The sequence below is a fragment of the Bos indicus genome, chromosome 5 (assembly GCF_029378745.1).
Source record: "Bos indicus isolate NIAB-ARS_2022 breed Sahiwal x Tharparkar chromosome 5, NIAB-ARS_B.indTharparkar_mat_pri_1.0, whole genome shotgun sequence".
Taxonomy (NCBI): Eukaryota; Metazoa; Chordata; class Mammalia; order Artiodactyla; family Bovidae; genus Bos; species Bos indicus.
Genome location: NC_091764.1, coordinates 19,564,957 through 19,592,611, shown reverse-complemented (window position 1 = coordinate 19,592,611; position 27,655 = coordinate 19,564,957). Strand labels below are relative to the sequence as shown.

The following is a 27,655-nucleotide window of genomic DNA, read 5'->3' as shown; positions in this document are numbered from 1 at the left end:
ATGGTCGGCCGTAGTTTTATATCTTTGTTGAACTGGCACTGCATGTTGTAGCTTGTTGACCTGGTGGCAGAGGCTTAGCGTCTGTGGTCTTAAAATTGGAGACTACTGCATACCCGGCTCTTCTTTTTCCATCTAACACAAAGCTGCTTCCATCAGTGTACCAGATTTCCTCAGGATTGGTCAGAGGATCTTCTGACAATCCCTCTCGGGATTTTGTCCAGTGGTCCAAGGTTTCTAGACAAGAGTGAAAGGGGAGAGAGCCCTCGGGGCAAGCAGGAGGGTGGCTGGGTTAAGAACCTCACAGGGGGATAAAGTGAGGCCTGGATTTTCCATCAGCATTACCTGATATCTGAGGATTCTTTGATCAGACATCCATAAATGGCCTCTCCCATTTAGGAGTTGTTTTACTTGGTGGCTGGTAAAAATAGTTAGTTTGCCCCCAAAGGAGAATTTTAAAGCATCTTCTATCATGATTGCAATAGCTGCAAGATTTCAAAGGCAGGGGGGCCAGCCTCGGGCGGTTGGATCAAGCCTTTTGGATAAGGAAGCTGCAGGCTGGGGCTCAGATCCCAACCTTTGAGTTAACACTCCCAAGGCTGCTCCCTCTCTTTCACGGACATAAAGTTGGAATGCTTTTTCTGAGTCTGGCAACCTCAAGGCAGGTGCCTGAGTTAAGGCCTGCCTTCTTTTGAGGAGTTCCCCACATCAGTGGGATTGAATCATCTCGTCCCTTTAAGCTTTCATATAAGGGCTGGGCAATTAGACCGTAGTTGGGTATCCAGATTCTACAATACTCAGTTAGCTCCAGGAAAGCTCGCAATTGTTTTCGAGTCGTGGGGGAGGGCAACTGGAGGATTCCTTGTACCCGATCAGAGGACAGCCTCCTAGACCCGTGTGTAATCTGAACTCCCAGGTAAGTGACTTTTGTCTCAACCATCTCTGCCTTAGCACGGGAGACTTTATATCCCCTTTCTGCCAAAAAGTTTAGAACCTGAATTGCATGTTGTTGGGCACTTTCTCATCTGGAGAGCAGATTAGTAGGTCATCTACGTATTGTAATATTTTCCCATTAGGTCCCAGGTCCAGATCTAGGAGATCCCGGCTAAGGGCCTGTCCAAACAGGTGGGGGCTATCTCTAAACCCCTGAGGTAATACTGCCCAAGTCATCTGTTGGTGTTTTTCTCCTGGGGCCTCGCACTCAAAGGCAAAAAGATATCGGGATTCTTTAGCCAGTGGTATGCAAAAAAATGCATCTTTGAGATCCAAGACTATAAACCACTTGGCCCTGGGTGGGATTTCTCCCAAGATTACATAGGGATTGGGTACTATGGGATGGAGGCGGGGACTACAGCTTCATTTATGATCCGGAGATCTTGAACCATTCACCAGGTTCCGTCCTTTTTCTTTACTGAGAAGATTGGGGTGTTACATGGTGAACTGGTGGGGACCAATAGCCCACAAGCAAGGAATTTACTTATTAAAGTAAATTAATAGTAGTCCCTCCCGAGCCTCTCTTCTGAGGGGATACTGTTTCTGGTTAGGAAACCGAGTGGGATCTCGGAGGACAATGATGACCGCTTCAGCTTGGTGGGCTCGTCCAGGAATCCCCTGATCCCACCCCTGGGGGTTAATTTTGTCTTCCCCTGGTTTTTGGTCCTTCTCTATTGAAGAAGGTGTAATGGGTTCTTCAGTAGTAACCAGGAGCTGTAGTGCTGTAAGTGCTGAAAAGCTTCCCATCACAAGGGTGGTCCCCAGGTTAGTGAGTATGAAAGTGAAAGTGAAGTCACTCAGTCGTGTGACTCTTTGCGATCCCATGGACTGTAGCCTACCAGGCTCCTCTGTCCATGGGATTTTCCAGGCAATAGTACTGGAGTGGATTGCCATTTCCTTCAGCAGGAGATCTTCCCAAACCAGGGATTGAACCCGGGTCTCCCGCATTGTAGACAGACACTTTACCATCTGAGCCACCAGGGCAGTATGTCTTCCCATTAAAGGAGTAAGAACTCAGGGACCACCAGAAACTGGTGGGAAAATATTTGTCCATCCCAGCAACAAAGAAGTGCTGGGGTGAATCTTTTAGTAGTTGCCTTTCCTGTAACACCCAGAATGGTACAGGTTTGGGAGGAGAAGGCTCCGGAGTAGGAGATCAAGACAGAGTAGGTAGCCCCTGTGTTAACCAAGAAATTCTCGGACCTGCCTGCCACATCCAGTTGCACTCTTGGCTCCATCCCCGTGATGGTTATCTGTGACAGGCGGGCTGGCTGGAGCGGGCCACTTCAGTCCTTTTGAACCATCGTGAGGGTAGGCTTGGTGCTTGACCTTGAGGCTCTCGGGTCCCTTGGGCAGAGTGCTGCCCAATGTCCCAGTTGATGGCATTTGTGGCAAGCTGTTCTAGGAGACTTGTCACGGTTCGGACACTCTTTGGCCCAATGCCCCGCCTGTCTACAGATTAGGCATTTGCCTCGTGCCTTGTCCTTCAAGGACTCAGGTGTGCCGTAGGGCTTCTCTGGAGGGCAGCCAGCATCTGGGCATGCCTTGTGTCTTTGCTTCTCTCCCTCTCCTGGGCCTTGGCCTCCTTTTCCTGTTCTCTGTTATAAAAGGTATTGGTGGCTGTCTGGACCATCTCATCTAAAGAGGCAACAGGGTCCTGCTGCTGTAGCTGTTGTAACATAATTCTGATACCTGATGCACACTGGGACAGGAATTTGTCCTTTAAAATCACCTGTCCTCATAAGAGTCTTAAGTCCAGATTGGTAAACTTTTGGAGGGCCTCTTCTAGTCTCTCCAGAAAGGGAATGGGGTTCTCATTGGGCTCCTGAGTTATTGCTGAGACCCGGGCATAGCTGATTACTTTTGTTGGGCTGCTTTCAGTCCTGTCTTCACACAGATTAGAAAATGATCCCTTTCCCAGATGTGCTCAGTGTCATTGTAACTCCAGTTAGGATCAGAGGGGGGGACTGCAGTTTCTCCTACTGGGTATTTATCGCTTGACTTCAGAAGCCCCGTTGCATACCTTCCTTTAAGACCCTAGGATGCTCAGGGTCAGATAAAGTTTGACTAAATATGACCATGATGTCCTTCCACGTCAAGTCAAAGGCCAAGGTAATGTGTTGGAATGTATCTATATATTTGCCTGGGTCATCTGTATAGCTTCCCAGGTCTTGTTTGATTTGTCTTAGTTCTAAGAGGGAGAAGGGCTTATGGACCCGAGTTGGTCCGAATTCTCCTCCATTTTCAACTAAGGGACATACTTGAGCTGGCTTTTGTGGAGGGGGTGCTCCCGGATATGGGGGCACGTTTGGATACAAGGAAGGAGCACCAGACAACTCGGGAGCTGTGGGAGCTGAGCCTTCATGGGCGGGTGGCAGGGGGCGGTGCGGGTTGGTTCCTTTTCTTGGTTGCCTGTGCCTAACACCATTTGCCTAGTGGGCTCACTTTTAGGGCATACAACAATTCTATACTTAAGACAGAGTTCCTTCATATCTCTCTCTTTTTTTTTTTTTTTGACCTTCATATCTCTTAATCGGGAGAAGATTTGGACATAGGGGATCTCTGTCCATTTTCCTTGTCTTTTGCAGAATAATTCTAGCTGCAGGATGGTACTGTAATTTAAACTCCCATCCTCAGGCCAGTGTTCCTCATCCCCCAGTGGATACTGTGGCCATGCAGTGGCACGAAAGAATTTTAAGCGACTCCTACTCAGAGTTAGAGGATTGAACAGCTTCTCTTTATCAAGGATGCATCTCAAGGGCATCTGCCGGGAAGTGGATTGGTTATTTCCCATCTGAAAGACAGTCATGACAGGGAGGAAAAGGAAAAGAAAAAACTAATAGTCCTCCTTCAATTTCCATAGGTGGACTTCCTTAGGGGTGAGTCTTTCTGAAGCTTATCCTACCCAGTACTGTTGGAACCCGAGAGCCAAATGTTCCCAGGTCAGGGTGCAGATCCCCAGGCAGGCTGAGGCATGACAGCCTCCTAGAGATCGAATCCCTGGGCAGGTCGAGGCATGATGGCCTCCTGAGAATTAGGTCCCTGGGCAGGTCAAGGCGTGACGACCTCCTGGGATCCCTGGGACTGGCAGATCCCCGAGCAGGTTTCGAGGACCAGATAGATCCCTAGGCAGGTCAAGGCAGGTTGACCTCCTGGGACCCCCGGACTGGAGTTGGGCATCCCCAAAATCTCCAGCGTGACCAGTGCTGAGTAGGATTAAGGGGTTGGATATTATATAGTATTTCCTTCCCAAGGCCAGCTATTTTCTGGTTGTCCCTCCAGAAGATTGTAGAGGCAACATTGTGGGCCCGGATGGGGCTGAGGAAAGGAGCGTGAAACAGGAGGGAAGGGGGCAGAGCACAACCTTTGAAAGAATGACATAGCACAAAGGCATAACGTAAACCAATTAAAATCAGTTGGGTCCAACATGACAGGTTAAATTCAGTTCAGTTCAGTAGCTCATTCGTGTCCGACTCTTTGCGACCCCATGAATCACAGCACACCAGGTCTCCCTGTCCATAACCAATTCCCAGAGTTCACTCAAACTCAGGTCCATCAAGTCGGTGATGCCATCCAGCCATCTCATCCTGTCGTCCCCTTCTCCTGTCCCCAATCCCTCCCAGCTTCAGAGTCTTTTCCAATGAGTCAACTCTTCACATGAGGTGGCCAAAGTACTGGAGTTTCAGCTTCAGCATCATTCCCTCCAAAGAAATCCCAGGGCTGATCTCCTTCAAAATGGACTGGTTGGATCTCCTTGCAGTCCAAGGGACTCTCAAGAGTCTACTCGAACACCACAGTTCAAAAGCATCAATTCTTTGGCACTCAGCCTTCTTCACAGTCCAACTCTCACATCCGTACATGACCACTGGAAAAACCATAGCCTTGACTAGACGGACCTTTGTTGGCAAAGTAATGTCTCTGCTTTTGAATATGCTATCTAGGTTGGTCATAACTTTCCTTCCAAGGAGTAAGCATCTTTTCATTTCATGGCTGCAGTCACCATCTGCAGTGATTTTGGAGCCCAGAAAAATAAAGTCTGACACTGTTTCCACTGTTTCCCCATCTATTTCCCATGAAGTTAAATTCAAGTAAACCTTAATCCCCAATCTGTAAGCCAAAAGACACACCCAGAGGTGGCAGGACAGCTCTAAGGCACTGCCAAAAGAGGGAGGGGTGGGTGGTTCCCCAACGATTGGGATGATCCTCCCACTCATTAGCATATGAGTTCACCCCGACAGCAAAACCTAGCCAGGCTGCATTCCATGGCCCCAGCCCTTGTCCTCGGCAATGGCCCACACCCTGAAGAATGGCTTCTCTCTGAATCCTAACAGATCCACCTCTTACTTCTCGCTTTGTCTCTCAATGAATTTTTGCAATGAGACAGAGCCTGAGCTTCATGGGTTTTGGCCGGGCTTGAGTCCCAGGAGAGAGAGAGCTGAAGGACAAGAGGAAAAAGCAGTGGGAAAAACGTGCCAAGGGATCCCCTTCGTAGCCTGCCAGAAAGCCTGCTAAATTCCTGACCTGTGCTCACAGTTTTCATTGGCCTTATCCTTGGCACAGAGAAGAGTAAGGACAGAAGAACCCCCACCGGCTTGGGTAACAGCTACTGGGGCTCAGCAGATAGTGCCTTTGGGACATGCTGAGGAGTAGCCTCTCCAGAGTCCCTCAATTGCACCCAGTGCCTCCCGCCTGTTTGCGGGGGTTCAAGAAGATGAGAAACGAGAGATTGTCAAGAAATTAAGATTTTGTTAGGCATGTCCCTCGAGCCATAGGAGCGAGGATCTCCTGCCTTAACCGGAGGTCTTATGGAATCTGAGACGGAGACGCCTGAGCTTTCTGCTGGGTTCGTTTTTCACTGTCCTGGTTTCCAGCACGATGGGCCTCTTGTCAGTTCCCTTGCTCTGGGTTTTCTTCACGTTCCGCTTCTACCACGGGAGCTTTCACTGAGTTGGGCTCCTGCTGTGCTTGGCTTCCTCCTTGCAGGGCCCACTCCGTGGTTGTTTCAGCCAGGTTAAATCCGAGTCATGGCACCATAGATGTCAGGCGAGTGTCCGCTCCTCGATTCTGTCTTGTCACAACAAAGATTTGGAGTGACGGACATTAAAGCCCCCCTCGGCGTGTCACAGCTCTTGGGTCTTAGACAGACCGTGTTATAGCTCTCAGGTCTCAAACAGACCGTGTTATAGCTGTTAGACAAGTCAGTGTTACAGCTCTATTTTATTTACATAATAGCAGGAAAATCCGTCTTCAAGGTGTGAGGGCAGGTCGAGCCAAAGACTTGAAGAGAAGAGCGCCCCAGTGTGCAGGGGTCGGGGGGGAGGGAAGCGAGAGCTAGCCCTTTGGCTCCTCTTTTTATATGTTTTTTCTCCCCTGGGCCTGCCCTATGCAAATTGGGCTTAGCCAGGAGTGCTGATTATTCTACCTGAAGTCCTCACTCTGGTCCTCGGACCTTCCTTTGACCTTCTTCTCTTCTATTTTCGAGGGCTTTTCCCTTCCTTTTAGCCACCGCCATTTTGGGCTCCTGTTTTCTAGTCTAACTATCTAATGCCATGATGTATTAATATTTCTGAAACCAGGTATGCATCTGTAGTAATAAAATCTTCCCTAAGGTAGTTAAAATATCTTAATTTAAAATACTTTCAAACTTTGGGTTAATAAACATTTGTTTCTTCTCCAAACATTAAGAAGCTGTTTCCAGTATTCTGGTCCAGAGGTGAGTAGTTGCTGCCTCCTAAAGGTTCAGCACATAAGGGAGTAAATCAATGAAGCACAGTGGCAACAATGAAGGAGTACACACAGCCCAGGGAGTGCCTCCAGGAAGAAGTCCTAGACTCTGCCTCTAGAGGCTAAGAGAGGTTTTCTGAAAGAGGTGACATTCGAACTGAGGAAGGGAGAAAAGTACTGCCAAGAGACTCCCAAGAATTACAAGTAGCCTGACTTCCCTAGAAGAGGGTGTGGTGTTGATGGGTACTAGATGTGAGGATCAGAAGGGCCTTGACTATGAAGCTGAGCAGTTTGTTCTTTTATCCTGTAGATCAGCAGTTCCCAAGCAGACTTCTGATGTCTGATGACTCTTCGCAGCCCTATGGACTGTAGCCTGCCAGGCTCCTCTGTCCATGGGATTCTCCAGACAACAATACTGAAGTGGGTTGCCAGTAGTATTCTTGATATTGGCAACCCTCTCCAGGGAATATTCCCAACCTAGGGACTGAACCCAGGTATCCTACATTGTCAGGCAGGTTCTTTACCACTGAGCCACCTGGAAAACCCCAGCATACAGCTTTAAGAAGCTCATAAAAAAGCTGTTTTAAACTCTTTTTGATAGAAAGTTTCCCAAGCTTGTTTCACAATGGAACTAGTTTTTATTTGGACACCAATTAACATCTTAAAGTTGCTTTTTAAATTTCAAAAGATTTTGAACTGGGGAGTGTGAGATTTGCATTTGCTAAAGATGGAGAATGATTAGAGGCAGGGAAATGTGTTGGGTTTAGATGTGTTAAATATGTTGCACATGAAAAGTAAAATATTCAGATTAGGAGCTAGAAACCAAAATTTTAAATTAAGATTGCTCCTTCATGAACTATTTCAAGAAAAGCTTGATTTGGACTTTGTTTTTGTGTTTATCAAAACAATATTACATAGCTTTTAAAAAGTCAGACAGTTGTATAAGACTTGATCCCCTATATATATATATATCCCCTACCACATATCATTTCTTACAGCTCATTTTTTGACTAAAGAAAAGCAACTATTTTCGCTGTTTCTTTTCCTTAGTTGTTTGCCTCCATGTATCTAAATAGCACAATAACAAGGATTTTTTAAATTTGTTTAATAAAAAGCATCTGTTGATGACTTTTCATTTAGGGAGGTAAGGATTTAGCACTTTGATAGGCACACACAGAGACATTTATAAGCTTTCATGCACACTTTCTATCCTGTCTTCTTCCATCAGAGTTAGAGATCAGTCAGTATACCATCCTTATTGTGATTGGTTATAGTGATTGGAAATGCTATTCCAAGCTGAGCCATGTGGTCGCTGATAATTACTATTACTTCCTTGCATGACTTTTTGTATTCACTGTACATTTTCTTTTTCAATTCACCTTTTAATCTTTATTTATTTGTTATTTTCTTTTTTTTTTTAATGTTCTTAACACTAATTCATCAGCATCTTCTCCTTTCATTATTTCAGAGGTGTCAGGCAGTTTTACCATTCTGCCTTCTAACAAGTACCTCTCCCAGATCTTTTGACATGCTTTAATCTGAACTGTTGGCTCAGCCTGCTGCACAGCTGTCTCTTCTTTCTCCATACCTAAGAATTTCCTTTACCCCTGTATTATGTTGCATTTGAATTTCTTAGATTTGATGTAATTTTGTTTTTAAAACAATTTTTATTGAAGTGTAGTTGATTTATGAAGTTGTGTGATGGCATCATCTTTTTTGGTTTACTCTCTCATATAGTAAAGCCATCTCCAACAGATTCCTGAGAAAAAGGATTCATGAAAGTTAAACTTTTTCGTAACTTTTATGAGTGAAATCTCTCTTTCTTCAAAGACTCCTCCTTGATGCTTCATCCTGCTTGGTATAAAAATCTAGATCGAAAAGCACTTCACTCAGAATTTTGGATTTGTACCTTCATTGTTATTACGTATCATTTTGAATTTTGAACCTCCTTTTGTTTTTCTTTCCATTTTGGTGGTATGTAAGTCTTTCCTTTGTTCTCATTCCTTTGAAATGGCATGATGTTTTGTCTCAGGGCAACTTTTTTCTGTGAAAACTCATTGTCTTCAATTTTGTGAAATTTTCTTATACTCATCTTATTTCTTCTCCACTGCTTATTCTTTGTGGATTTGTCCCCCTGATTTTTTAACCTCGTGGGCTTGCCTTATTTTGTCTTTTTTTTTTTTTTTTCCTATCTGCCATACTTTTATCATCTTGCAGGAGTGCAGGAGTATTTCCTCAGCTTCTGTTGTATTTTCATATCTGTAATCATATATTTAATTTCCAAAAGTTGTTTTTGGATCTCTGAGTTCTTGTTTCATTGCTGGGCCTTTTGTCATTCTAAGGATTTGATTTTTTTTTTTTTATGTCTCCGTTGACTGGTGAGTTCTTTACCACTAACACCACCTGGGAAACCCGGATTTTTTTTGTTTTTAATCAGCTTTTGTCTCTCTGTAGAGTCTATATCTCTATCTCCCTTTAATTTAGTCTGTGTCTTTCAGGTTAGTGCTTTCATCACATGTCAAAGTGATGATTGGTTGTTGCTGCATATTTTTACCAGTAGGAAGCTGGAGAGCCTGAGGCCTCTACATACGCCTTATCAACCAGAAGCTTCCCAGTAAAGTGATCTGGCTTGGCCATTTCACTTTCTTAGGGTGCCGTGAATTTTCAGTATCTTTCGGTCTCATCTCCTAGGATGATCAGATTTTCAGGAAGGAGTTTTCATATCTGCTGCCTACAGGGCACTCTCGGTTTCTGGGAAACAAGCAGGAGAAGAAGAGTACTGTACTCAGCAGTGCATGGTACCCTTGAGTCTGGAGTTTGCCGTTGGACCCTCTTTGGTCAGTTAGCAGGCAGTCTCCTGCCAGGCCAGGGAGTAGCAAAGTGCCCAGTTGTGTGACTTAGGGAGGGCCTCTGGGGCCCCAGTTGCCTTTTCTTTTAATTTTGTTATTAAAATGTAACACATACAGAAAAGTTTCTCTGTCATAAGTATGCACTGAATGGATTACCCCAAGTCAACAGACCTGTTCTGTGCAAGGCAAGAAATATGTTCTGTATTCACATATTCCTCACCCACACTCTCTTCTAATTACTGCTATGTCTCTCCACAGAGATAACCAGTATTCTGAAGATTCCCTTTGTCTGTTTTTATACTTTGTACATTAGGATTATATGTTACATGTTATTTTTGAGTCCATCTTCCTTTATGCATTATTATTGTGAAATTCATCTGCATGGTTGCATAGAGCTGTGGTTCACTCATTTTTATTAATCCACAACTTATTCATCCATCCCGTTCCCCTGTTGAGAGACCCTGTTATTTTAGTGCGGACCTTCTAAGTACTTCTTCAGTGTCTTCAGTAAACGTAAGAATTTCTCCTGTTTTTATTCATGCCTTCACCTCTTCATCCCGTGCTGCAAGTCCTGAGCCTTACTTAGAAGAGTCCTGGGGTGCAAAAAGGCTGCTACTCTGCTCTCCCTACTGTTGGTTTAGGGTTCAGCTTTCTGGGTCTGTGAGTTTCTTAACTATTTAGTTATCTGCTTTCCAACCTCTTACGATGTATCTCTTTTCCCACTAACTTTTAGCCTTTGTGAGTTTTTATTTTTTAATTAAAAAAAATCTTTTATGTGACTTTTGGAAGGAACTTGGGGTAGTACCTGTGTCCATTTCTCTCTCTCCTTTTTTTAACCCAAGTTGAACTTTATTATAAATGTCTCATTTATTATTTTCAATTTCTACTGAGATGAATGTCTTTCTGGGAGATAGTATCTTAGACTTAACTATATTACCCCCTTTTACAGTAAATATAAGTCAATAATTATTAAGTATAATAGTAAATTTTTATTTGTAAAATACATATTATCCTTTCAAATATTTAAAAGTTGTGTTTTAAACATTCAGTCTAATTCACAGAAATTTTCTTTAATAGGGTATCGCTGGAACTGATGTAGCTAAAGAAGCATCTGATATTATTCTCACGGATGACAATTTTACAAGCATTGTTAAAGCAGTTATGTGGGGACGAAATGTCTATGACAGCATCTCAAAATTCCTTCAGTTCCAGCTTACCGTTAATGTAGTAGCTGTGATTGTTGCTTTCACGGGTGCCTGTATTACTCAGGTAGGTTGACAATTTGTTTATTAAAACTTGCTTATTTTAGAGCACAAATGTATAGAACCTGCCTTTTTTAAATATTTAAGTATTTAAATAAGTTCAAGCTTAGCATTTTAGGTTAATTAATATAGAAATGTAATTTTTAACTCCTGTACTTTAAGTTTTTAAATAGAAGTGGCTTCCTGCGAATTGCTGAATCCCTGGAAAGTTGTGAGTGTCTATTAAGAAACCTGTCTTTTCTAGGACTCGCCACTTAAGGCTGTGCAGATGCTATGGGTAAATCTCATCATGGACACACTTGCTTCCCTGGCTCTGGCGACCGAACCCCCCACTGAATCTCTCTTGCTTCGGAAACCGTATGGTAGAAATAAGCCTCTCATCTCACGCACAATGATGAAGAATATTTTGGGTCATGCATTCTATCAGCTTGTCGTAGTCTTCACACTCTTGTTTGCCGGTAAGAATTCAACGCCCAGTAAAGCTTCGGTTGTTTTGGTTCTGAGCTTATATTGCAGATTTTTCAAGAATGTATGTTATTTTTCTTTCTGGCTCCCCATTGATCTTTAATTTCTTCTGTCAGTGGATGCTTAGTACATTTTGAGAGGCAGTGTGATAGTAGTGGGAAGTAGAGTCCTGATTTCTTATCCTTGGCCCTACCACTAACTTAGATGTGATCTTGAACATGTCACCACAGTTCAGGGGGGCTTCAGTCTCCTTCCATATAAAATAAGAGAGTGATACTGGAGGATCCCAGGTCCCTCACGATTCTTTCTGTGCTGCTATTTGAGAGCAAAGAACGGTCTGGCTAGGTTTTATTGCATGCTTCCTTAAAATGTTCAGTTATTTTGTATGATAATTACAAAGCAATAATTTTTCATTCTTTCAGGAGAAAAGTTTTTTGATATTGATAGCGGAAGAAACGCTCCTTTGCATGCTCCTCCATCGGAACATTATACTATTGTTTTTAATACCTTTGTACTGATGCAACTTTTCAACGAAATAAATGCACGGAAAATTCACGGTGAAAGAAATGTGTTTGAAGGAATCTTTAATAATGCCATCTTCTGCACAATTGTTTTAGGCACTTTTGTGGTACAGGTGGGTAATTGTAAAAGAGAGTTTCAAATATGATTATTATGTGGAGATCTTAGGTAAGCAGGTGGCTTATTCCAGAAATTACTTGACCTCAATGTGTGGGCCTTCTGTGTATGGCCTTGATGACATCAAAGAAGAATTTTAAATATCACAACTCAAGTGAAAATCTGCCCCGTCCTGAAGTTCTCCATGTGAATGAGTATATTAAACTAGGACTCCTTCAGTTGCACTACTGCTTCTGTGGCTGTGACACTGCTCACAGCAGTGTTTGCTCACGCTCACTGTTTCTCATTATTTATTCTACATTGCTTTTATGAAAACTGTTACAATGTTGATCTTATTTAAGGCCAGTCTTACAGCTAACCACTTCTTAGTCTACCTAGAGTGATCCCTTAATTGCTTCTAGCAATTAATAGCAGTTGTATTTCTACAGTTGAGTTCATTATTAAGTAATAATAGGTTTTGAAATAAGTATTTTAAAATCCACATGATTCTAAATGACTGCATCCTGAGTTGGTTATATGCCAGTTTTATATTTTGTAATATTGTCAAAACAAAGCAGAAGAGAAGTGGAGGATGGGGTATGAACAGTGAGGTTGAGAAGGAATAGAAAGGACCGAATTTTGCCATTTTTTATAAAGACCATAATAAGGGCAAACTAAGCATCACTTTATGTATGGTAAATTTTATGTAATTGTGTATTATACATATGTTTTATACCACCTTGGATTCTGTGGTACTCTTCTACGCAAACGACTGTTAATAGCAGAATCTGCAATCAGAGCAGGTGGGTGAGTGGTGCGTGATCACATCAGGTCAGTAAACACAGTAAGATTTAAAAAGTGAGCTTTCAAGGATAGAATCAGACAGTGACGGTGCTAGTTTCAAAATGAAGATCTAAGAATTTTGAAGCATTTATTCATTCTATGCCTTGGGCACTGTGGATTCTGAAACCCAAAACTCTCAACTTAATTATTTCTCTGCAGACTGTTTCTGTTTTAGCTTTCAGTTTTTCTGTCAACTTGAGAGGAACTGTTGTTTGCTTAGTTGTTGTATAGTTTCTGGAAGTATTTTATTTAAAAGAAATCATTGTTCTTGATACACTAAAATGTTAGTTCCTACTTACTATCAAAGTTAGGTTTATTTTATCTGTTTTTAATATATGAGGATTGCAAAAACATAACTTCTTGTCTCTCTACCAAGCAAGTCTGATAACACTTAGTTGCTGGCATAGACTGATATGCCCAGGACAACTGATGGAAGTAAGGTCATTCTTCAGTGCCTTTGTGCTACTCAAAGCATGTCTGGATCAGCTATTTTGTTTGTTCATTACAAGTCCACAATGAGATATAAGGAGCATGGGTCAGAGTGTAAGTCAGCAACTTCACTAAATAAATTTATTCTTGATTATTCCTCCAGATAATAATTGTGCAGTTTGGTGGAAAACCTTTCAGTTGTTCAGAACTTTCAATAGAACAGTGGCTATGGTCAATATTCCTAGGAATGGGAACGTTACTCTGGGGCCAGGTAAAAAAATCTCATCACTTTTTGTTCAAACCTAAAGTGATTTTTTTTTTTTAATTTCTAGTGTGTATGCTCTTTAATCAATTCTATAACTTGATTCTAAGTAGTTTTCATTCTGGGTCAAGAAAGAACATTCAGAGATTCTTTTTAATATAATATTTGCTCTAGTATGTCACTTGGTATTAATTATGATTATGCCTATGCAATAACACTAATTTCTTACATAGTCTTTTAACTTGTTTTTTAGAACAAGTTTTACAACTGTTACTAAAATGATACATTTATAACTGGTCAGAATGCTAATATCTGTATCTTTTGCTCTATGACCTGCTTTGCATTTTCAGAATTAATATTTTAATAAAAATATTATATGCTTTAGCCTTTTTATCATTCTGTTATATAATTTCATAAAAATGTAGCATTAAAAAAATCTCGAGTTTCAGTTGATATGACGAATGTTTCCATAAAACTCCTGGTGTCTGGAAAAATAGGCCACAAAATGACATTTTAGATGATTTGAATTGAATGACTTTAACAGTGTACATATAAAATACACTGCCTCAAAAATGAGATGTCCTTTGTCTTCACGATGGGTAGCTGACTTGCAGATGTATGTCATTGTTTCTTAAAAGATAAGTGATAACAGTGTGTGTTCATTTTAAGTCTATTACCATCACTAGAAAACTGATAAGAGAATCTACTAACATTTTCATAAATGCAGGTTAGCACATGTTACAGTGTGTAGTTGATGTGAACTAATTTATGGTTATTTTGCAAGTCAGACTAAATATTCAGATTGTACTTAACCTTAACCCAATCTTTACGTGCTTTTTATCTTTTTCTTTTGTTTCTAGGGTCTGAGCTTTCTCTTCTTACTCATTGTAAAGACCTTTTTTAACAGAAATCTTCTTTTAAGTAGGATCTGTACTAGGTCCACATTTTTCTTTAACTGTTCTAGTTACTTTATAATGTTCCCTCACAGGCAAAGCCAAACCCCCCAGCCTCCCCCGACATCTGGCTATTTTCAAGAAGAGGAAATTGAATATAGTGAACATGCCTAATAGGCACTAGTAGCTGTCTTTGGTTGACATTGTCTATTGATTTTTAGGTGCCATGGTAGAAAGCACTGATGTGTTAAGTCAGGAAACCTAGGGTCTTAGTCACTCCATGAACAAGTCACTTTCTGTGTCTCTGAACCTGTTTCGTCTCTAAAATGAGGTGGTTGAACTAGAAGTTCTCGGAGCAGTTCTGATACTCACTGCATGCCTGTTTCTCCTAACTTCCTTAAGAAATGGCTGTTAACACTTACAAGTTAATACATATTGTTATTGTTCTATCTTTTATGTCTTCTGGGGCATTTGTTCCTGTTTGGTGTCATTCTCAATCAGTGTTAATCCAATTTTAAATAGTTATACTTTATGAAAATAAATACATTGAATAAATGTACTTTCAGTGTAGCCTCGAAGGTTTTCTGAACTTTAGTGTGTTTTTTCTTCATTGAATTCTTAACGCGCTAATGAAATGTAAACTTCTTTTGCATCCTATAAGATTGATTTTCATTTTATTTGAAATAAATATTAATATGAGTTTAAGTAAGTGTGTATATATATATATGTATATCAAAGCATGGTTGGATAATTCATGGTCTTGAATGTCTTAAATAAAATTTGCAAATGTAATCAGGTTATTTTCATTCAGGGAAACTTTTGCCCTTCAAACTTAAATCTTTTGTGTAGCTAACAGAAGAATGTTTTTTGTTCTGAGAAAGAAGGCCTATGATGGACAAGATTTCATTGCTTCATTGGTAAAGCTAGTTGGCTCTTGAGTGCAGCTTTTCATTCCTTTTCTGTATTGAAGTTGATCAGTTTCATTGTATTTTGATATGGTTTGTTTCTAAGTTCTCTCCCCTGTGTTGTAGCTTATTTCAACAATTCCAACTAGCCGTTTAAAATTCCTCAAAGAAGCTGGTCATGGCACACAGAAGGAGGAAATACCCGAGGAGGAGTTAGCGGAGGATGTGGAAGAGATTGATCACGCTGAGCGGGAGTTGCGGCGTGGCCAGATCTTGTGGTTTAGAGGTCTGAACAGAATCCAGACACAGGTATGGGCCTGGTGGAGAGGTAGGAGAGACAATGGGAGTGGGAGCCAAGGGCCTTTGGAGCTGGGGAGGAGGTTTGAATGTGCTCCTTTGCTTCCTTTCTAGCCTCCCCAACCCACAGAACTTACTCTTTTGAAAAATAGTACTGGTGCTTGGAATGAGTGCAAGTTTTAACTGACCACGAAAGAATGTGTCCGTATGCCCCTAAGCTCCTTTTCTCCTAGCTTTTTTTCCACCCCCTTCATCTCCAAATGCTCCTCTTGCCTATTTATCTGCTCTGTAAAAAGTGCCTTTTTCTTTACTTTTTATATGTTGATAGATGGAATGGTCCTTTCTCTTGTTCTCTCTCTCTCTTGCTGAGCAAGCTGTCACAATCTCTGATTCCTTGCAGATGGATGTAGTGAATGCTTTCCAGAGTGGAAGTTCCATTCAGGGGGCACTAAGGCGGCAACCCTCCATCGCCAGCCAGCATCATGATGTAACAAATATTTCTACCCCTACACATGTAGTGTTTTCCTCTTCTACTGCTTCTACTACTGTGGGGTGTGAGTGTGTGTTCCTAAGTGCATGAAATTAACATCTCCTACTTCACACACCTAACGTTTCTCATTTTCTCCTTAATGTTTGAATTCATTGTTCAGGCTTTTCATAAAGCTTTCTTTTCGTAAAGTGGATTGAGACCTCAAAGTGTTGTCCTTGTTGTCGTTTTATTTCTTAGAGGGCTAGATAACAGGTGGAACAATTGCAACCAAAGATCAGACATGAAATCTTTGTCTCTACGCTAACTCTGGTAGTTAATACGGGGAATAAAACTGTAGCTTAGAATTTGTGAAACGACTATAAATTTTTGAGTATATGCCTTTAAACATATTCCATTCTGCATGATTCCCAAAAGCATGTGATTTGAAACTGATCTAACAGAACCAAGAAATTGTGTTTTTAAAGCTGAAAATGAACATAGTGCCTTGACTTGTATCTTGATCAGTTTAGAAAGTAAGTTGGTACCCTGAAGAAAAGTTCTGAGCATATACGCAGGTGTTTGCCTTCTTAGACTTCCCTGGTGGCTCAGACGGTAAAGTATCTGCCTCCAATGTGGGAGACCCAGATTTGATCCCTGGGTCGGCAAGATCCTCTGGAGAAGGAAATGGCAACCCACTCCAGTACTCTTGCCTGGAAAATCCCATAGACAGAGCAGTGTGGTAGGCTACAGTCCATGGGGTCGCAAGGAGTCGGACATGACTGAGTGACTTCACTTCACTCACTTGCCTCCTTAGCCTAGACTTTGTGGGCTTGCTGTGAATTTTTTATTTATTTTGTTTTGTTTTGAAGTGGAAACCCTGTAGAAGCTTCTAAGTTCTTTGGTATTTATGTGAGGTTTTTTTTTTTTTTTTTTCATTTATACAATCAATTTAAAATTGCTTCCTAGATAAGATATTCTATTGAGTTTTCCAAAGTAGGGAAAATGCACTAAAAATTTTTTTTACCTAATTTTTTTTTTTTTTTAAGTTTACTCAGCTCTCCCACCACTGCCCACCTCCCACCTCTTGCAGCAACCATTTGTTTTTTTAATATCTGTGAGCTTGGTTTTGGCGGGGGGGGGGGGGGGGGGGGGGGGGGTGGGGGGGGGGGGCGTTTAATATGTCACATATACATGTAAGAGAAACCATACGATATGTGTCTTTCTCTGTCTGATTTATTTCATTTAGGATAATAATACTCTCAGGGTTCATCTGTGTTATCACAAATGTCCAGAATCCCTTCTTTTTTATGGTTAAATACTATTCATGTGTGTGTCCACCATACTTTGTTTATCCATTCATTCATCAGAGAACACTTTGGTTGTTTCCATTTCATCCTAACAGATGTGAAGTAATACCTCGTTGTGATTTTGACTTGCATTTCTGTGATGATTAGCGATATTGAGCATCTTTTCATGTACCACTTGGCCATTTGTATATATTTTTTGGGAAAATGGCTGTTCAGATCTTTTGACCATATTTTGGGGTTTTGTTATTGATTTGTATAGATTTTGAAATATATATATATTTTGAATATTCGCCCCATATCATATACATAGATTTGCAAATATTCTCTCACATTTTATGAGAACAAAATGTTGCCTTTTCATTTTGGTCATGGTTTTCATTGATGCGTAGAAACTTTTCAGATTGATGTAATCCCACTTGTTTATTTTTCCTTTTATGCTTTTGGTGTCAGATTCAAAAATTCGTCATCAAAACCTATGTCAAGAAGCTTAGCATCTATGTTTTTTCTAGGAGCTTTATGGTTTCCATGTCTCATGTTAAAGTCGTTATAATTCTGAGTGCATTTTTGTGTGTGATGTAAGATATTGGTCCAGTGTCGTTCTTTTGCATGTGATTGTCCCACTTTCCTAACACCATCTATTGAAGAGACTGACTTTCCCCATTGTATATTCTTGATTCCTTTGTTGTAGATTAATTGATCGCCTATGCATGGGTTTATTTCTGGGGTCTCTGTTCTTGTCCACTGATCTGTATCTCCATTTGTATACAAACTCATGCCAATATCATACTGTTTTAATTACTGTATCTTTGTAATGCAGTTGAAATCAGGGAGTGTAATGCCTCTGGCTTTGTTTTTATTTCTCAAGATTGCCTTGGCTATTCAGGGTCTTTTGTGATTCCATACAAATTTTAGGATTTTTTGTTCTATTTCTGTGAAAAATGCCATTGGAATTTTGCTCGGGATTACATTGAATCTGTATTGCTTTGGGTAGCATGCACATTTTAACACTATTAATCCTTCCAGCCTATGAAAATGGAGTATCTTTTCATTTATTTGTGTCATCTTCAGTTTCTTTTATTAATGTCTTGTAGTTTTCAGTATACAGGTCTTTCACTTCCTTGGTTAAATTTATTCCTAGATACTTTATTATTTTTAATGCAATTGTAAATGAGATTTGTTTTCTTAATTTCCCTTTCACATAGTTATTAGTGTAAAGAAATATAACAGATTGTTGCATTTTAGTAAACTCTCCAGAAGTCTTATAACCTTTATCATCCTTACTCTGAATTAGCTTGTTGATTCCATGGTGGATTCTCAGTATATTGGAAACATTAAAGATATAAACACACCCACCCCTCATCCGTACCCTCCAACTCAGTTGAGATACCTGATTTGGGCAGTGACTTATCTTTTCCATTCGATCTTTAGCCAGTGAGAGACTAAAGAGGAATCTTGGGAAACGTTGTTGTTCAGTCGCTCCCTTGTGTCCAACTCTTTGCAACCCTACAGACTGCAGCACACCAGGCTTCCCTGTCCTTCACCATCTTCCAGAGTTGGCTCAAGCTCACGTCCATTGGGAAACTGGGGAGAGGATAAATTAAGGGAGAAAACAATGCTGTTTAAAAAAAAAAAGACTGTTCACTCAAGAGTCTGCCTGTTCACTGTTTGCTTAAGTAATTTTCATTTGTTATTTTTGACAGTGTTGCACAGCAGGCAGAATAGGAACCATCCCCATTTGACAGGTGTGAAAGCTGACTTAGAGTTTGAATGACGTGTCCATAGCCAATAAGCAGAGGCAGCATGATGTAGAAGAGAGAGCACCCAGGTGCTGAAAAGACAAACTGACCGTGTAACTTTAGGCATGTTTTATCTTTAGGGTGACTGACTTTAGGATGTTACATTTATATGTATGGACAGATAGGAATCTTCCTCTTAGAAGTTACCGTGGTGCCACCTGCTTGAATGACGTGGAATAGGCAGCCTTAGGCCTGGCCTTAGGCCTGGGACGGCTGATGTCGCTTGCATCCCTCCCTCATCTGGATCCACGTGACTCCTGGCTTTCGAGGGCATGTTACCACTCAGGCCTTCACCTCCTGCTCTAGGTGTTCACTTGGTTGTATTTCATAAACACTGCAAGGCCTACCACGTGCTCTGGAACCTCCCGACTTTGTCCTCTAGGGAGAGAAGCAGATGAGATAGGAATTTCGACATGGTGATGAAACTGTTACAACAGAGTCTTTGCCCTTCCCTGAGATGTCAGGGAAAATTACCTAAGGAAATGACTCGCACGCTGACCCTTTGATAGAATTTGTTGGTTGAGGAAAGCAGATCCCAGCTGATATAGTTTAAAACTAAAAGAGTAATGAAATGAAGGAGTTGATGAGGCTGGAATGGAAAGTAAGCTTCTATGTATATCCACAAGGAGGAGCCAAACTGAGACTTAATCCTGATACATTCCCTCCCCTCAAAACTGAAAAATTGCAAACTGATAGACAAGTTGAAAGGTTAATCCATACAAAATCCCTTTGCCTGGATTTACCACTTCTTAATGTTTTATGATGTCTGCTTTATCTTTATAATAGTATATACCATTTTATCTAATACACAGTCCATATTTAGATTTCTTCATTTGCCCCCAAAATGTCATATATTACAGCTTTTTTGATCCTGGATCCAAGAAAGGACATTCAATAGTGTATGTTATGACTCTTCTCTCCTTTAACCTGGATCCATTTTCTCTACCTTTATTTTTCATAACATTGATTTTCTTTTTTAAAAATCCAGGCAGATTGTTTTATAAAGTGTCCTACATTCTGAATTTAATTGTTTCCTCTTGATTAGCTTTAAGTTAAACTTTTGACAAGTTTTATCTAGTAGGTAGTATAAATTCTGTTGATTTTTATTTCAGCAAAATTTTAAATAGTTGACTTTTTCACTAGGTGTGGTATCATATTAACTGTATTTCTCTGTATAATTGGGTCCCAGGCTTTATATTAAATATCAAATCAATCACAAGCTCTGTTTTAAGTCTTACACACCCACACCTGCTGCAGACTCTTTTCTGATGCACAACTCTGTATGAAACCTCTGAGTTGCTGGGCACAGGTAGCCAGGATAATGGTGTTAATTCATTTAATGGAAGGTTTAATTTTATCACTGGGTTCCTGCCCTAATAGAGAATAATTTTGACTCTTTTTTATAACCTCTTTTTTAAATTGGAGTATAGTTAATTTACAATGTTGCATTAGTTTCAGAGGTATAGCAGAGTGATTGTTAGACGTATATATCCATTCTTTTTCAAATTATTTTCCATTATAGATTATTACAAGATATTGAATATAGCCCTCTGTGCTATGCAGTAGGTACTATCTGGCACTTGACAGAAAATATTTTCCAGCCCCGATTCCAGATAATTAAAACATTAGCTATTACCAGGTCTCACTTTGAGAAAATTTGATGTACAAAGACACAACTTTGAAAAGCAACCTAGAATTTTCTTTCCTTGCAAAGTACCTTTTACTTTACCATTGAAATTCTTTAATTTATAGTGCGTATAGTAAATGGATGATGACAGATTTCAGGAAAAGTCTGTTGTAGAAGGTAAAACAGAACTGTCTCCTGTGTACCATGTTTTGGTCAGTAATATTCTTTTCTCCTATCAAAAGTTAGGATTATATTTAAGAAAATGGGTGGTTTAGCATGGTACATGATCTTACTTTGCTAGATTTAATGTAGTGCTTACCTTGGTAATCACTTTCAGTTTCCTAAAATTACTTTATTATTATAATAATCATTTCAATGTATTATTTGCCATCTGTGCCTCATGCCTCGGATTTTTTTCTCTCAATAATTTATTCTTTAAAATTTTTTCTTGACATAGGAATTGTTGAATTTTCCTTAAATAGTGTTGTACATAGTAGGTCTTAATTTCTATTAAAAGAATAACATTTAAAGACTGGATTAAATAAACAGTAGGGGTTGGATTGTCAAAAATAGGTAATCAGTTTCTGCTTAAACTGATTTCTTTGTGGTATTAAAATAATTTTCTATCTACCTACAGTATAATGCACGCAATTGTGCTTTTTCATCACTCAGAATTACTACTGTTCTGTGAGCATTTTACCTATAGAAAGTTATAGAGATGAGAGCAAATGTAACTAGCTCAGTGGCATGCCTTAGGTCAGATGCTTTCTTATGTAACGAGCAGAAAGTGAACTAAATTTGTTTCAGTGACCCCTAGTTAATCTAGGTGTTATTTTGTGTGCCTAATATGAGAACTGTTACTTGAAAATTATATTGCTTTGGAGCATTTCTAAGCTTCCCGTGTACTGTGCTGACCCTAATCTTAGGAAGTACCTTATTCTAGTAAAGTTAGTTATAAAGTTAATGTCCGTGTATTCTTTCATTGACTTGAAAGAACCTGGAGTTGGGAGTCCAGAAACCTTAGCTCAGGCTTTCTGCACTAATTTGGAGTGACCTGCCAAGGCAGCCACCTGTCTTCAGTTGCTCGGTTGTATTATTTGTAAAGTGGTTGAAATAAACTATCTCAAATATCCTTTCAAGCTTCGATATTCTAGGATAACATAATAAATTTTGTCAGAGAGGGGGAAAAAATTGAAAAACTTCAGTGGAAAGGAATCCGATTTCAGCTGTCACAGGTGTGTGTGATTGTATGTACAAATACACTTGCTGCCCTCACCTGCTTGTTACTTTTTACACTCTACCCCTCCTGGAGCTTTGCTAAACTCCCAGATCTGTAACTTACACCCATAACTTTCTTCTGAACTCTTAATACTTTCACTTTGGTTGTTTAACAAATTTAACATGTTTCAAAAATTGATTCATTTTCCCCGTGATTCTTCACTACTCTCCTCTACCCAGACTGGTCAGAACAAAAGAGAGACCTCAACTGCTTCTCGAGCTCTATTAGCAATACCAGCAAACAAGTCCAATAAGCAGCAACTTCAGAGTCACGTTAAGCAGCTCATCACCCACCAGATAGGCTAGCTGGTCCTCCAGTTTGTATCCTCTGTGCATACTGGCCACTGACAGCAGCAAACACGGGAGTGCAGGAATCGCTCCAAAATCTTGATTTCAGTTCCTTTGGTTAAAGTCTCGGAAGTGGGGATCTGGAAGAGTCAAACGCATATGAGTAGAGTAGAATGGGGATTACCAGGGGGAGGGGCAGTTGCAAGATGCTGTTCAAGGAGTGCAGAGTTTCAGTTATGCAAGATGAATGAGTTCCGGAAGTCTGATGTATAGCATGGCGACTGTAGGTAACAACACTGCTGTCTACTTGAAATTGGCTAGGAGAGTCCAACCTCAGGTCTTCTCAACACACAGAGACAATAACTGTGTGGGGTAATGAATATGTTAATTAACTGGATTGTAGTGACTGTTTCATGCTGTAGATATGTATCAAATAGTCTTGTATGCCTTAAATATATGCAGTAAAAAAGTGGGCATAAATTGTTACATTTTTACAAAATAAATTGAAATATCTCTGTGAAGAAATTTATTTTTTGAATACCATTGTTTTATGAGGTGATTTTGGTGACTTAGGACTTTAGTCATCTTTTTTCCTGAAATGTCAGTGTCAGTTATATCTGGATAACTGACATAATAAATAATAATAATCCAATTATTTGGGGTTTTTTTTTTTAAGTCTTTATGATACTGAATTAATGAGACCCCGAGTCTGTGTGTTTAGTAATGTATTTGAGTTGATTACTCGTTGACCTCTTTTCTTCCATTTAGCAGAATTCTGAGAAGGAAGATGAATTGTTGGTCTGTGTGTTTAAGGGTGAAAATGCTTGAACACTTTTTCTTCTCCTTGGGAAATTTTTCATAGAAGAATCTCAGAAAGTTTTTTGTTTTATTTTAAATCTGTTCTTTCTAGTGGAGTGTAGTACATAAAGTTATCTAAGTTTTATTATTATAGAGAAAAACACTAACACTTTATAGACAAATGGCATATACTCAAATATTTATAGCTGTTTAATGGCATTTCATAGATATTTATTTGGGTTTTGTCTTTATTTTTTTTTTTAAATTAAGGGTGTAGTGGGGTAGATGTGAGTTCATTGTGGCATTCAGCTTATATTTGCTTGGCTTTTTCATAGTCGGTGACTCCCTAATTCCTAGCATGATGAGTAGTAACCCTCTGTGCTTGACTTCGTTTAACTTATTTGAATTGTTTTTAAAAATTATATTTCTTTTATTTAAAAAATCAGCTAACGCTTGTGTATGGTTAATTTTATGTTTGTTTTCTCTTTGGTTTTGTTTTCTTAGGGAAAAATATCCTATAAAATGGCTATTAAATTCTTAGCCAGTGACAATGAGATATTCTTAGCATTACTTTGAATTCTATTCCCCTTAATTCTTAGAGTATGTGGTTTTGTTGTTCTGTAGTGTCCTACTAAAATATTCATTTTTTTTACAGTGTATTGCAAGTTCCACTGCATTACATGCAAATATGATTCACTCATCCCTAGCTGTTTGTGGATTCAGACTCATAAATGAACCATTTTTAAATTAAGGTAACAGCGTACTGATATGTTTCTGTGTTTTCTGATATTTACAGATTCGAGTGGTGAATGCATTTCGTAGTTCTTTATATGAAGGGTTAGAAAAACCGGAATCAAGAAGTTCAATTCACAACTTTATGACACATCCTGAGTTTAGGATAGAAGATTCAGAGCCTCATATTCCCCTTATTGATGACACTGATGCTGAAGATGATGCTCCTACAAAACGTAACTCCAGTCCTCCACCCTCTCCCAACAAAAATAACAATGCTGTTGACAGCGGGATTTACCTTACAATAGAAATGAACAAGTCTGCTACCTCTTCATCCCCAGGAAGCCCACTACATAGTTTGGAAACATCACTCTGATTGTAAGCTGAACGTTAACACACTAGCTGCATTGTAAAGAAACAAATTGAAACTGGGTCTTTTCACATATTGTGACGGACAAGATAGTATTCTTGTCTCTGGACTTCAACAGAAGACATACTTGTACGAATGTAGATTTATTTTTTTAAAAAAAAAAGCAAAGCTTTCTGCCAGACTGAGGGTGCTTTTTGGGGGGTGGGAGAAATGAACTGACAGATAAACAGTAACTCAGCATAAGTCGACCTGTGGATCATCAGTAGAACCTAAGAATGGTCCTGAACAGTATATTAGCAAAGTTTTAGTTGATCTCAATCCTTGATGGGAGAGAGGGAGGAATAAAGCTGGGCAAGCAAGCAAAGAGCCCTGGATCATTGAATTGATGCTTTAATTTCTGCTGTTGGCTGTTAATAATTTGGATTATTTATGTTTATAAATGATGCAGATCTGTTTACAAGGTTTGTAGATACTTTTTTTGTTCCTGTTCATAGATGGGACGCTTCCTTATAACTGATGCAGAGATAAAATTAGTCCTTCAAATACTGCTGTATTTTCAGGAAAAAAAAGGAGGGGGGGTGTTTCTATTGAAACTGTACTAAATTTTTGCCTACAATTTACCTTGTTAAATACTGTAGATAAATTGCTAATACTAATAGCCAAATAGATAACACTAATGCTTTGTTTAAAAAAAAACAACAACAAAAAAAACAAAACAAAAAAAAACATGAGCAGTGGTGTTCTAATGAAGTTATGGCATCTGTCTTAATTAGTTTCTTAAATACATTTACTACTTAATGGTTTTGAAACAACTGTTTAATTTTTAAAATTTTTGAAAACTTGCTAATAACCTTTGTTCAGAATTTAGTAGATTGTTTAATGCAGGACATCAACGACATAATGAAAGATGCTTGAAATGCTTTTGTTATTTCAGGCAAATCAAATTAAATCAAACTATCAAACTACAAGAGAATTTTAGTCCTTTTTGTTTTTGTCTAAACATGTTAGTTCAGTGATGTCTTGGTGAACTGTGAGTGAACTGTATTGATTTTATTTTTTTCTAATAAATCCTTAGAAACCTTCATACAGCATGAGGGCTGTTGGCATTTTGAAAAAGGTTAATAAGTAGAAGCATACATGTTTTCCTTTTGTTTTTGAAACTTGTTTGTAAACATAAATAAATATGCCCTTTTATTAAATAAATACACAGCAATTTTTTTTAAAAAGAACTTTCAGCTTCTTTACTCAATTCTGCCTATGTGGTGCATCGGTCTGTTCTCTTTAACTGCAATTGGAATAAATTTCAAGATGGTAACAGCCCCATGAGGTACCCTCTTTAATTCCTTGGTGGCAGTCTACTAGAAGCAGATTAAGAAAATCATTGCAGTTTGACATGTTCTTCGTAGAGTTTATTTAGTTTGCCTAAAATAGTCTCAGTTTAAAAAAATAATAATAACGACCGCCATTGTCTCAGATACATTTGTTTTCATTCTTAAGTGGCCAAATAACAAATTAGTTAAAATGATAATGTGAAAAGATGGGAAAGGCCCTAAAAATATATATTTAGATGTATTACTTAACGTATGCTGGAATGCCTGTCTCTAAGCCAGTTGGATTTTTCAAGTCTTTATTTCTTTGGTCTGCCTTCTCCCCTCTTTGGCCTCTGTCGTTACCATTTAGGAACTGGCACTGTGTTAGGGCCCAGATTTCACCAGATATATAATCCTCAGGCTGACATAAAGTTTACAAGGACTACTACAACATCTGAAAATGCTGACCCAGCAAAGAAACATTTAGTTGATGGTGCTTGATATTTTTGGTGGGTCGGGGAGAATCTTTTTCTCTCCATCAATCCTTTGCAGTTATCCTCTGCAAGACTTAGAAACACGTTGGCTCTGTCAGCATTTGTAATTGTACATTACTCATCAGGTATTTAGAGTGAATCATACTGTAAAAAGAGGTAGCATGATATGCTGGAAAGCATACTAGGCTAGGAATCAAGACCTGGTTTCTAGTCTGGGTTTTGCTATTAATGTGCTGCATGACCTTGGGAAAATCATCTCCCCTACAAGAGGGTGGTGGACTAGACTATCTCAAAGAACCCTTTTCAACTCTAAAAATTTATCCTGTCAACTGGAGAGCCTACGAGGCATAGGGAATAGAGAAAAGGGAAGTGTTTTCAGTTTTCTTTTTTATTTTGATTATGCTTAAATATGAATGTAATTACCAAAAGATATAGAAGTGCATGTGCTTTGGAGGGTTTGTATTGAGCTTTTACAGTATTCATTTTTCAACTTAAGGCAATGGCTTTTTACACCAACTCTAATCCATAAACGGGTCTTATGACATCCATGAAGTAGTAGCAAGACATGCTTAGTGTGTATTTCTCTCTTTGAGACACTGTAATTTCTACCAGAAATTTCCAGAGCATTATGTAAGTAGGAAAAAATGCAAGCAAGCTGTTAAAGATCTTGGATCCCATTATATAGTATGTATAGCTGAAATCAGCATCTGTAATTCAATCACTTTTTCTCTTTTATCCTCTAACCAAAAAATTGTTTAATTTTGCATCCCAAATGTTTTTAATCTTTGTATATTTTTTAAAAATCTTTTTCTCCTCATCATTGCCTTTTTTGTGGTTGTAAATAGACTTACTTGCACTTTGAAGATGAGTTACTCCTTGTCATCTTATAAATATGTGATATGGTAATTTTCATAACAGATGTCAGTTTTGAACCAAGAAATGGCAATTTGTTTATAAGAAAAAAAAAACTGGCTTCATTTCTGTGAAACTGCTCTTTGAAAATTTCTTTTTACACGTGTAAGCCAACTGAGATACCGTGATGGTGTTGATTTCTTTCAATGATGCTTACCATCTATTTTAGCCACTGAGCCTTTTATTATTTGTCTATTTGTAAAGTTTATTTGTCTTAACTCATTTAATAAATATACTGTTTATCTGTTTCTGAATGGGGACTGACTGAACTTTTTGAATATTTAAGTTAATCTGAACATCATATTTTGAAATTACTTTTTTCTACTTGAAATTTTAAAAATCTATAATTAATGAGAATTCTGTAATGTACTTGAAATGTTATGGTTCTGTTACAGTGAATCAGTGGCCTAATATGCATGATCTTGCCCCTAGAATGAACGTGGGTATGTTGTCCATTCTCTCATGCCCACCGTCTTCAATCTTTGTAGCTCAAGAGTTAATTTCTCCAGTCCAGGGGAAAGTAACGTTTTGGTTTTAGAAAAGATTATATTTTCACATTAACTGTAAGACCTGATTTTTTCATTAACTAATCCAAACTTGTCAATAGCAATTATCTGAAGTTTATGGTAACAAAATTAGTCAATCTGCCCTCTGCTGGTATTTTTATAATAAATTTTTAACATAAATTAGCAACTTTGAACTACTGAGAAAACTTTGAATGGTTACAAATACTATACTTT

At 39.1% G+C, this 27,655-nt stretch overlaps 1 protein-coding gene across 5 annotated transcripts in view; it reads left to right on the top strand.

Annotated features, from left to right (window-relative positions):
• Positions 1-27,169, top strand: part of ATP2B1 (ATPase plasma membrane Ca2+ transporting 1) — a 133,404-nt gene extending 106,235 nt beyond the window's left edge. For 2 of the 5 annotated variants that reach the window (XM_019960336.2, XM_019960334.2), the window contains exons 16-22: positions 10,641-10,832; positions 11,070-11,283; positions 11,713-11,924; positions 13,341-13,448; positions 15,364-15,546; positions 15,935-16,048; positions 23,894-27,169. In XM_019960336.2, the coding sequence (XP_019815895.1) occupies positions 10,641-10,832; positions 11,070-11,283; positions 11,713-11,924; positions 13,341-13,448; positions 15,364-15,546; positions 15,935-16,048; positions 23,894-24,205 (1,335 nt within the window). In that variant the 3' untranslated portion in view covers positions 24,206-27,169. Of the gene's footprint in view, positions 1-10,640; positions 10,833-11,069; positions 11,284-11,712; positions 11,925-13,340; positions 13,449-15,363; positions 15,547-15,934; positions 16,087-23,893 lie in introns of all 5 variants that reach the window. The other 3 variants (XM_070788935.1, XM_070788937.1, XM_070788936.1) reach the window with 3 other exon arrangements.
• The last annotated feature ends 486 nt before the right edge of the window (positions 27,170-27,655 follow it).